The sequence below is a fragment of the Oncorhynchus mykiss genome, chromosome 29 (genome assembly GCF_057628025.1).
Source record: "Oncorhynchus mykiss isolate SJ-2025 chromosome 29, ASM5762802v1, whole genome shotgun sequence".
NCBI classification, from domain to species: Eukaryota; Metazoa; Chordata; class Actinopteri; order Salmoniformes; family Salmonidae; genus Oncorhynchus; species Oncorhynchus mykiss.
In genome coordinates, this window is record NC_143050.1 from 13,524,750 (window position 1) to 13,536,786 (window position 12,037).

The following is a 12,037-nucleotide window of genomic DNA, read 5'->3' on the forward strand; positions in this document are numbered from 1 at the left end:
TTGACTGATTGAATGATTATTCAGAGCGACTTGGTTTCATCATCATTACCCTCACAACACGTGTTGGCATAAATGTCAAAAGGTAAGTATTGGAAGAAGTATGCATAACATAAATCATTTGTCTGTACAAAGGTAACACGTAGAGGCCAAAATGCAATCTTTTGTTTACTTTGGTACCGAGGGCTGTCACACATGTAACGTTCCTGCAATTTTTTCTATGTGCGCTCTAATGAGGTTATGGACTTGTCATTATCAACAGAAGGAGTTTCCTAGAGGTGCCCAAGATATCAGCAGAGTTGATGTCATTCTGGCCATAGCTCCCAGTGCTAGGACAGTTTACAATCAGAGAGTTACTGGTCCACAGTGGAGATCTTATCTTTACCATTGTCAAATATTTGACATGGCATGTGTGTATGTGTGTGTGAGTGTGTGAGTGTATATATGTCTGTGTGTGAGCGTGCGTGTGTGTGTGAGAGAGAGAGAGAGAGAGAGAGAGAGAGAGTAATAGAGTGAGAGAGCGAGAGCGAGAGAGAGGGATGGTATATAAGCGGAGTTCTCCAAAAGAACGTTTGCTACGCTAGTTAGAAACAGACACCTAGCTGCCTGCCATCCAGCACCTTTCACCGAATTTTCCAGAGCATATCTCACCATGCACGGTCAAAACCACAGCAAAGCAACGCAAGGTGTGTGTCTGGTGGCTCTGATTCTTATGCATCAGGTAAAGCACTTTTTATCATTTTCTTTGGAATAGTGTTGTTAACCATCTTTAACCAGTAGTGAAACTGTAATGCTAAATGTTGTTGACATATACACTTTGTATGGCAGGTGTGTGCTAGTCCAATAGGAAGCCATGATTCAAGGCTGAGTCTGCAGCAGGGCACCAAGCTACTGGAACGGAGAACCCGCATGACCCCTCTGTGGAGGTTCATGGGTACCAAGCCCACTGGGGCCTACTGCCGAGACCATTTTGAGTGCTCCACCCAAATCTGCAGGTGAGATATAGTTAACTGCCTTGGCTTTATACATGAGTTATTCTTTGATTGTTTTGTTTTCCCATTTATGTTGATCGACTGTCACTTCTCTCCTGGTGTAGAAGGGGCCACTGTGCCCTCAGTGGGGCAGTTCATTCCTAGAAGTGGAGGAGCCAGAGGTTTCTTCTCACCAATCAGAGAACATTGACTAATGTTTTAATGGAGTTGATTTACGTAACAAGCATGTCAAGAATCTTCCCAGACATGGTGAAACTTATCAGATTGCAAACTGTTTTTTTTTTATGTAGGCCAGAGATGAAACATTTTGAAATTAGAGGAATGGTTTTATCAACTTGGTGGATATTGATCTCACATGTACTTGAAAGCACTTTAACTTACCATTTCTGAGTATGTACTGTATAATACTACAACTCAAGAGCGTTGAAACTATTTTTATTTTATTTTGTATTTTATCCCCATTAGCTGTTTGCGAAAGCAGCAGCTATTCTTCTTGGGGTCCACACAATGATCACCATTAAACATTGCTGTAAATGTCCTACATGAAGACTGACATCCTATACAACGGGGTTTAGTTTAAATGTTTAGTATGCACTGTTAAGTGTGTACTGAAGTGAATATGAACCATTCATCCATGTGCTGTACTGTAACGATTCTTGCTTAATGTCTTTGTAGTGATTTGTATAGAAATAGTATAACGAAGAGGCAAAATGTCAGATGTATTTGAAAAAGGTAATACACCAAAGATTTGCGCACAAATTAATGCAAGGGTGAAATATTTGCATAAGAGCGTACTGTAAAGGAATCAATGTACTGTGCCTGTCTACACTTACATTGTTTAACAAGAGAAGACACACTTAAAGTTGCAAAAATAAAAGTACATTTCTGATAATTTTGATGTTCTTGTTTATTCACTTGACTGCTCATATCTTACTGATGACACAGCACAGATATTTCAACGTTTTGTAGCCTTTTTGTTCATTTTTATGAATAACTTCATAACTTTATATTGAACTTTATTTTATTGTTTATGACAACTATTCGGCTGAAGATGCAGTAGTCAGTTATACACTGCGGCTAGGCCTAATGCACACAGAAAATACAAACTGACTAGTCTGAGAGAAGCAGACAGTGACCAGAACGCACCTTCCTAAACCCTGACATTTGCTTCCCTTTCACGTTCTCATCCGATGGTGAAACTACAACAAGTTGTAGTATGAATTGTTTTACTGTATCCATTTTCAAAGACCTTAGTAATCAAACTGCTGCTTCCTATACTAGACTGGGGTGACATCATCTATCAAAACAAAACACAACCAAGATCTCACTTTGCGATTTAGATGTCATTTATAACAAGCCGATTCAGACAAGTACATTGGTTAAGGAAACTCACGCCACTCCTTTCAACAACAGCAGCCATTACACATTCCAAAGGTACATCATGAGGTTAGAGTAACATCTTTCAGGTACAAAGGCTTGACTTTAGTCATTTACCTATAGAAATCAGGGCATTAAAATCACACAGTGAATTAAAAAAAAGGCTTTTTCAAATGTTAAGATAAAAAAAATATAAATGTTTTTAACTAATAGAAACATCATCGTGTGAAGATATTTGTAAATCTGCATTAGTAGTTGTAGAAGTAGTTTATATTAAGTTGTATTAGTAGTTGTAACAGTAGTTTTTATTAGTTGTAGGCCTATTAGTAGTTGTACACAACTTTCTATGCTGTTAATATAGGGTTTTATTTATGTATTATTATCATTGTTATTATTATTAGACAGTAGGTACCATATTATTATTGTTACGAAGCAGTGTTTTTTTTCTTCAATTGGACACTTCTGAAAACGAGATGGTGCATCTGTAGCGTTTGTTGTTGGGAGAAAAAGAGGAGGACCAATGCGCAGCGTGGTAAGCGTTCATAGCTTTTAATGACGTACTAGAACACTGAACAAAACAATAAATAACAAACCAACAGGTGAAAGACAAAAACACTAAACAGGAAATAATCACCCACAACTCAAACGTGAAACCAGGCTACCTAAGTATGGTTCTCAATCAGGGACAACGATAGATAGCTGCCTCTGATTGAGAACCATACCAGGCCAAACACAGAAATCCCAAAACATAGAAAAAGGAACATAGACAACCCACCCAACTCATGCCCTGACCATACTAAAACAAAGACATAACAACAGAACTAAGGTCAGAACAGCATCTCAAGAGATTTCATCCTGCAAATGTTCAAATTTCAAATAAACATTGTAGAGAATGTCAGCGAGGTTTGAGGGCTGAAATTCACACAAAACCATCAACATCACAAGGAGCTGTAGAGTCTCTGGGGCAGGGGTGTCAAACTCATTCCACTGAGGGCCTAGAGCAGGGCTGCCCAACCCTCTTCCTGGAGAGCTACCGTCCTGTGGGTTTTCAGTCCAACCCTCTTCCTGGAGATCTACCGTCATGTGGGTTTTCAGTCCAACCCTCTTCCTGGAGAGCTACCGTCCTGTGGGTTTTCAGTCCAACCCTAATTTAACACACTTGATTCTACTAATTAGCTGCTCAACAAAACATTAACTAGCTGAATCAGAACTGCTAAATTAGGGTTGGACTGAATACCTACAGGACAGTAGATCTCCAGGAAAAGGGTTGGGCAGCCCTGGCCTAGAGTCTGCAGGGTTTTTGTTTTTTCCTTTCAGTTAAGACCTATACAACCATTTGTGGGGAGTTCCTTACTAATCAGTGGCCTTAATTCATCAATCAAGTCCAAGGGAGGAGCGAAAACCTGCAGTCACTCACTCTGCCCTCTGTGCTCTGGGGTGAAACTCACAATAACGCACAGACGGTTACGGAAACTATACTCAACTGGTGAGTGCACTGTGGGCCTATTCATGACAATAGGCTGGCTACCTTTGACATGCTGTGTATCCAATATCTAATGTACATTTATGATTAGTCTAGCCCTGCTTAATACCAAAAACAATGACATTTTTTGGAAAGGCAAATATTGTTGATTCTTGTCTGATTTTTAAAGTGCACTGCTTATGTTGAAATGTATACACTCAATGCTAATATCAGCACCTCCCTTCTGTCACATTTCTTGCATCAGTCAACATTTACATTGAAGTCATTCAGCAGACGCTCTTTTCCATGGGTGATATTGTGTGTAAACATGTACAGGTAAGTGCCAAAATAAAGTAAGGACTAACATAACGTGTCTTAATGGGGCGTTGGGGCCACTACGAGGCAGAACAGCTTCAAAGCACCTTGGCATAGATTCTACTAGTGTCTGGAACCCTACTGGAGGGATGCGACACCATTCTTCCACAAGAAATGTCATCATTTGGTGTTTTGTTGATGGTGGTGGAACGAGCTGTGCTCCAGAATCTCCCATAATTGTTCCATTGGGTTGAGATCTGGTGACTGATATGGCCATGGTATATGGTCTACATCGTTTTCATGCTCATCGAACCATTCAGTGACCACTCATACTCTGTGGATGTGGGCGTGGTCATCCTATGGGGGCATAGCCATGGTAGACAATATAATTGCCTGCGCAGCATTGTTATGCATGACCCTAAGCATGATGGGATGTTAATTGCTTAATTAAGATGGGTTTTGTTTGTTGACGTGTAACTTTTGATATGCCGTTTTTTCCGCAATGGATTTTTATTTTCTAGTTCAATACCCTGTCCAGCTGGTGGCCGCAACACACCATTAACATTGGATGCCAACCGCCTTTAAACCCCACCATAGAAGAAGAAAAAGAATTCACTGATGACATCACAGCTATCAATTCTTTACCAAGTGCAGCTTGCCACCTGCTGTGAACACACATCTCAGTTTTTGGACATTATTCCTTTCTAATGAATTTATTCATCACTGTGTGTAAATACCAGAACTGTAAATACGGTATTTGTTTCCCCCATATTTCACTGTCAGTTGTCAATAGTTTAAGAATATTTGTGTAATTATTAAAGCATTATGTATCTATTTTTTTTATGCTAGCTATCTAACATCAATAGCTACATTTTTGCCTGTCATTGTTTAACTGGCTAGTCTGATGTTGCTATCTACCTGTATTTTGGTTTCAGTCATTGGATTATTATAACAGATGAGGAGCTGTATATCTTGGTTTGTTATTGTTAAATGAATGAGCCTTGTCTTAGTCTGCATGCCATTGTATTCATGTTTATTATTTCCACACCACATCTTGTATGGATAAAGGGACAGTGAATTGGATAATCACAGCTGAGTGCAAGGCTGTTCCTGGCCTCTCTGCCACAATTGCCGTCCCAGTAAGCAAAATGATGTTGAAAAGATGTCTAAAATACATGTTTTCCAGACTTTGAAGTTAGGTTCTGAATGAAAGGTGAAAAGACGTCCTTGATAGATGTCTATATTTGGACCAAATCAGGGCTGGTCCAGACCGGACAAAATCTGAACCAAAAAAAGACATCGGAACAGGAGCAAAAATACAGCCAACAGGCGTCAGCCTCAGTCCGTGCTCACTGGGGTACAGCCTACAGTGTCGCCTGAAATTACATTTTAGGAATGCCCATCCACGTGGTAGGACTACTGTTTTGTAAAACACCAAAAAAGGACATCCCAAAGACGTTGGTGTCGGTCTGTGCTTACTGGTGTGTAGCCTACCATGTAGGCCTGCAATGGAATTTTATGAATGCCCATCCATATGGTAGTCCCACCATTTGTAAAACATGCTGTTGCATTGGCAAGTCCTGATTTCTGTGACTAATCAATTTGGCCATTTAAGCTCTGAATTTCAGCTTCCCAACTTTATCAGTAGGAGTTATCCTGAACCTATTTGCAATGTGTTTACACAGTGAGAAATGCAGAAGTATTTTATTTTTTTGCTATGATCAGCATGTAAAAAATGTATACAAACTTCGTCTCTCCCGAGCCCGTGCGGGAGTTGTAGCGATGAGACAAAATAGTAGCTACTAAAAAAACAATTGGATACCACGAAATTGGGGAGAAAAATGGGTAAAAATAAATTTAAAAAACAGTGAAAGAGAACCATTAGGGGACCACCTAATTCTACTACATCCTTCCCCTTTTCCTCTCTCACTCCCTGTTTTCCTCTTTATGTAACACCCTTTCATCCCTCTCTCTGATTTGTCTGGTCTGTTTAGGAGGAGTGTGAAACGTGACTGACAGAGAGAGGTGTCATGAGTGGTGTGTATACATTATGTGTGCATCTATTCATGTCATTGCGTCAGAGCTGTTTCATAAAGTGTTTCAGATGAACTAGCTACAGTCAATTAGTACAAGTCAAACCAATTAAGAGTTAGGCTTCGCCTCATTGCCCTAACTATCTACCGTACAGAACAGACAGACACACACACGCTAGTGGATATGAGCGTAACAAGGAACCAAACCGGCTGCGAGCGTGCACCATCGTGCATAAATTTATTTTGTTACCCTACACAAAACGTGATCACGACACGCAGGTTAAAATATCAACTCTGAATCAATGACATTAATTTGGGGACAGGTTGAAAAGCATTAAAAATGTATGGCAATTTAGCTAGTTAGCTTGCACTTGCTAGCTAATTTGTCCTTGCTGTTGCTAGCTAATTTGTCCTGGGATATAAACATTGAGTTGTTATTTTACCTGAAATGCACAAGGTCCTCTACTCTGACAATTTAATCCACACATAAAACAGTCAACCGAATCGTTTCTAGTCATTTCTCCTCCTTCCAGGCTTTTTCATCTTTGAATTTATATGATGATTGGCATTTAAACTTTCATAGTATTACCACAACGACCGGCAACACAGTTTGTCTTTCAATCACCAAGGTGGGTATAACCAATGAGGAGATGGCACGTGCGTACCTGCTTCTATAAAACAATGAGGAGATGGGAGAGGCAGGACTTGCAGAGCAATTTTATTTTAGCCCTTGGCAACGCAGACGCTCGTTGACGCGCGCAATAATTGAATAACTTACCAACTTTATTGTCCCCATGGGGAAATTCTGGAAATTCTGTTGCAGTGTCATGTACACATTCAAAGTGGCGTTTAAATACAAAACACGATTGACAAAACAACTTTCATAACAGTTACGCACCAATAAAAATAATAATAGTAAGAAATAAGAAATAAAACGTAAAATTTAAAAATAAAAAAAACATTTTTTGGAAAAGAAGAAAAGACTAGGCTGCTGGCCTTACGGCGTCAATGGGAACATTCGCCCAAGCTATTTAGGAGGGATATCACATCTGGCACAAATGATTGTCTCGTTCTATTTTTCCTGCTGAGGGGTGCCCTATACCTGCGCCCAGAGGGGAGTACTTCAAAGTCCAGGTACGGGGGGTGGCTTGGGTCTAATATGATTTTGTGAGCCTTACAGAGGGCCCTGACCTTAAAGATCTCATCCAGGCCTGTCTGTTTGACTCCAAGTACTTTGCTTGCTGTGGTAATAATCCTTGTCAGCATGTTTCTCTGGCTGACAGTGGCATTGTCAAACCAACCAACAATACAAAAAGTTAAAATACTCTCAATAAAGGATTTGCAAAACAGAGTCAGTATAGTACAGTCTACATTAAAAGATCCCAACTTTTTTAGAAAGCACAGTCTCTGTTTGCTCTTTTTGTAGATCAAGTCTGTACATTTACTCCACTGAAGCTTATTGTCCAAAAAAACACCCAGATATTTATATTCCTCTACGATTTCTATATTCTGACCTCTGATAGATGTTGCAGAGGTAGGTGTTGTACGCTTCCTGAAGTCTATGCACATCTCTTTGGTCTTGTTGGTATTGAGGACCAAGTGTGATTCCTCACACCACTCTACAAAGTCATCTAGGACCGGGCCATGATGTTCCTCGTCATCATGCAACAGGCTGATCAAGGCAGTGTCATCAGCAAACTTAACGAGGTGTCTGTCAGTATGGGAACTAGTACAACTATTAGTGTACAAGATGTACAGAAGTGGGGAAAAACACATCCCTGAGGAGAGCCTGTGTTGGTATTGCGTATATCCGACACATGGGGACCTATTTTGACTAGCTGTGAGCGTTGGCTCAGGAAGTCCAACAGCCACAAAACCAGCCCCCCGTCTAAGGAGAAGTCCCGAATGAGTCTCTGTGCCAGAATGTAAGGCTGGATTGTGTTGAAGGCAGAAGAAAAGTCAACAAACAGAACCCTGACATGGGATTTGGCCCCCTCTAGATGTCTATAGACCATGTTAAGGAGACTACACCCTCTAGATGTCTGTAGACCATGTTAAGGAGGGTAAGAATGGCATCATCAACTCCTCTGCTAGGCTGATAGACAAACTGAAATGGGTCAAGGAGCTTCTGGGTGACACTGACAATATGACTTTTCACAATTTTCTCAAGGAATTTCATAACTAAGGATGTCAAAGCGACAGGGCGATAGTCATTCAGCACAGAGGGATTAGATGCTTTAGGAATTGGTATAATTATTGAGTTTTTCCACAATACTGGCACGTGTTGCTGGTTGAGTGAGGATTGGAAAATGTCTGTTAAAACACCAGCCAGTTGTTCAGCACAGTGCTTTAACACGTCCATTTATTTTGTCTGGGCTGTTGTATGTGTTATATCCCCTGAACAACTTCAGAACACCAGACTGTTGAACAACAACTCCCTCAAACATTTGTAATGATGTTTCCATTTTTTTTTTACTTCTGACACGAAGTTGTCTGATTCAAATCTTGAGAAGAAAACATTCAGTTCATTAGCCATGTTCTGGCCCTCGTATCCCCCAAGGTCAGCACTGGTTTTTCCCCTGCCTATATGGGAGGCACTAGCCATGGATTTAATCCCTTGCCAGGCCACCCTTGTGTTTCCTGAGGAGAGGGTCCTCTCCACCCTTGTGTTTCCTGAGGAGAGGGTCCTAAACTGATCTCACGTTGTACATCTCTTAAAGCCTGTCTATTACCCTCAGCATAAACTGCCTTCTTCCTATCAAGTAGTGATTTTAGATGTTTTGGTACCCAAGGCTTGTTGTTAGGGAAGATTTTACAGGTCTGAGTAACCACAACTGACTCAACACAGAAGTTTACATAGTCTGAAATAACCTCTGTGAGTTCATCCAGATCAGAGCTGCTGTCCTCAAATACCTCCCACATTGTTCAGTCAAAACATCCCTGGAGACAAGTGATACTGTTGTCATTCCAGATCTGGACAGTTTTAACTGTGGGTTTCTCCCTCTCCAGGAGCCGACAGTAGGTTGGCCTGAGGTAGACCACATTGTGGTCTGATGTCCCCAGAGGAGGTCTGGTGGTGGCAGAGAACGCCTTTGGTATTGTCCCAAAGCACAAATCAAGAGTCCTATTTTTCCTAGTGTGACATTTCACATGCTGATGGTATGTGCGCAAGACTTTGCGCAAGGTACAGAATAACATAGATTCCTAAATGTATTTTGCGACGCGAGCTGTGTGGTCAGCCTGTTATCCCTTGGCAACGCAGATGGGCGCGAGCAGTGTGGTCAGCTTGTTATCGCTTGGCAATGCAGATGGGCGTGAGCAGTGTGGTCAGCCTGTTATCCCTTGGCAACGCAGATGGGCGTGAGCAGTGTGGTCAGCCTGTTATCCCTTGGCAACGCAGATGGGCGCAAGCAGTGTGGTCAGCCTGTTATCCCTTGGCAACGCAGATGGGCGTGAGCAGTGTGGTCAGCCTGTTATCCCTTGGCAACGCAGATGGGCGCGAGCAGTGTGGTCAGCCTGTTATCCCTTGGCAACACAGATGGGCGCGAGCAGTGTGGTCAGCCTGTTATCCCTTGGCAACGCAGAAAATACCTGTGCAATTAAACAGTTGATTAATTCATCACACCGGATGCAGAAGCTAACTTAATACAGTTGAACTTAATATCAGTTTACCACAGCTTAATCTGCATATGAAAGATTGATTCACTCTGATGATGATGATGAACGTTTAGCATATACAGTGCCTTGCGAAAGTATTCGGCCCCCTTGAACTTTGCGACCTCTTGCCACATTTCAGGCTTCAAACATAAAGATATAAAACTGTATTTTTTTGTGAAGAATCAACAACAAGTGGGACACAATCATGAAGTGGAACGACATTTATTGGATATTTCAAACTTTTTTAAGAAATCAAAAACTGAAAAATTGGGCGTGCAAAATTATTCAGCCCCTTTACTTTCAGTGCAGCAAACTCTCTCCAGAAGTTCAGTGAGGATCTCTGAATGATCCAATGTTGACCTAAATGACTAATGATGATAAATACAATCCACCTGTATGTAATCAAGTCTCCGTATAAATGCACCTGCACTGTGATAGTCTCAGAGGTCCGTTAAAAGCGCAGAGAGCATCATGAAGAACAAGGAACACACCAGGCAGGTCCGAGATACTGTTGTGAAGAAGTTTAAAGCCAGATTTGGATACAAAAGATTTCCCAAGCTTTAAACATCCCAAGGAGCACTGTGCAAGCGATAATATTGAAATGGAAGGAGTATCAGACCACTGCAAATCTACCAAGACCTGGCCGTCCCTCTAAACTTTCAGCTCATACAAGGAGAAGACTGATCAGAGATGCAGCCAAGAGGCCCATGATCACTCTGGATGAACTGCAGAGATCTACAGCTGAGGTGGGAGACTCTGTCCATAGGACAACAATCAGTCGTGTATTGCACAAATCTGGCCTTTATGGAAGAGTGGCAAGAAGAAAGCCATTTCTTAAAGATATCCATAAAAAGTGTATTTTAAAGTTTGCTACAAGCCACCTGGGAGACACACCAAACATGTGGAAGAAGGTGCTCTGGTCAGATGAAACCAAAATTGAACTTTTTGGCAACAATGCAAAATGTTATGTTTGGCGTAAAAGCAACACAGCTGAACACACCATCCCCACTGTCAAACATGGTGGTGGCAACATCATGGTTTAGGCCTGCTTTTCTTCAGCAGGGACAGGGAAGATGGTTAAAATTGATGGGAAGATGGATGGAGCCAAATACAGGACCATTCTGGAAGAAAACCTGATGGAGTCTGCAAAAGACCTGAGACTGGGACGGAGATTTGTCTTCCAACAAGACAATGATCCAAAACATAAAGCAAAATCTACAATGGAATGGTTCAAAAATAAACATATCCAGGTGTTAGAATGGCCAAGTCAAAGTCCAGACCTGAATCCAATCGAGAATCTGTGGAAAGAACTGAAAACTGCTGTTCACAAAAGCTCTCCATCCAACCTCACTGAGCTCGAGCTGTTTTGCAAGGAGGAATGGGAAAAAATGTCAGTCTCTCAATGTGCAAAACTGATAGAGACATACCCCAAGCCACTTACAGCTGTAATCGCAGCAAAAGGTGGCGCTACAAAGTATTAACTTAAGGGGGCTGAATAATTTTGCACGCCCAATTTTTCACTTTTTGATTTGTTAAAAAAGTTTGAAATATCCAATAAATGTCGTTCCACTTCATGATTGTGTCCCACTTGTTGTTGATTCTTCACAAAAAAATACAGTTTTATATCTTTATGTTTGAAGCCTGAAATGTGGCAAAAGGTCGCAAAGTTCAAGGGGGGCGAATACTTTCGCAAGGCACTGTATTAGTATAGTATTATATAATATCTACCTCTATAGCTCTGTTCTGCTCTCTCTGTTGGAATGCCTCTTTGTGATGGGATGTGGTAGAAAATAGCCTTACTAGGGAGAGAGGGAGAGATGGGGGTTGGGCAGGAGATGTGAGATGAGGGGTAGTGTCATTCCTCAAGGGTAGAGCGAGGGAGTGTGTGTGTACATCAGGATTGGGGTCAATTCCATCAATTCCATTCCAAGGATGGTTCTTGTTCAATTCCATTCCAGGGATGATTTTCTATACAATTCCAATTCAAACAGTCTAAACTCCAATTTAAAAAAAATGTTAAGATTGCGGCAATTTTCATTCCAAGTAAATTCTTCAGACGCTGCATCTATACGTTTTTGTTTTAAATATACTTAAATATCAAAAGTAAAAGTATAAATAATTTCAAATTACTTTTTAAGCAAATCAGACGGCACAATTTGTTGTTCATAATCGATAGCCAGGAGACTGACATCACATTTCTGCTT

At 41.1% G+C, this 12,037-nt stretch overlaps 1 protein-coding gene across 1 annotated transcript; it reads left to right on the forward strand.

Moving 5' to 3' along the window:
- The first annotated feature begins 527 nt into the window (after positions 1-527).
- Positions 528-1,879, forward strand: leap-2b (liver-expressed antimicrobial peptide 2B). The gene is given in 3 exon segments (NM_001124465.1): positions 528-718; positions 826-992; positions 1,094-1,879. Coding segments are annotated over 3 exon segments (276 nt in total). The 5' UTR covers positions 528-649; the 3' UTR covers positions 1,134-1,879.
- The last annotated feature ends 10,158 nt before the right edge of the window (positions 1,880-12,037 follow it).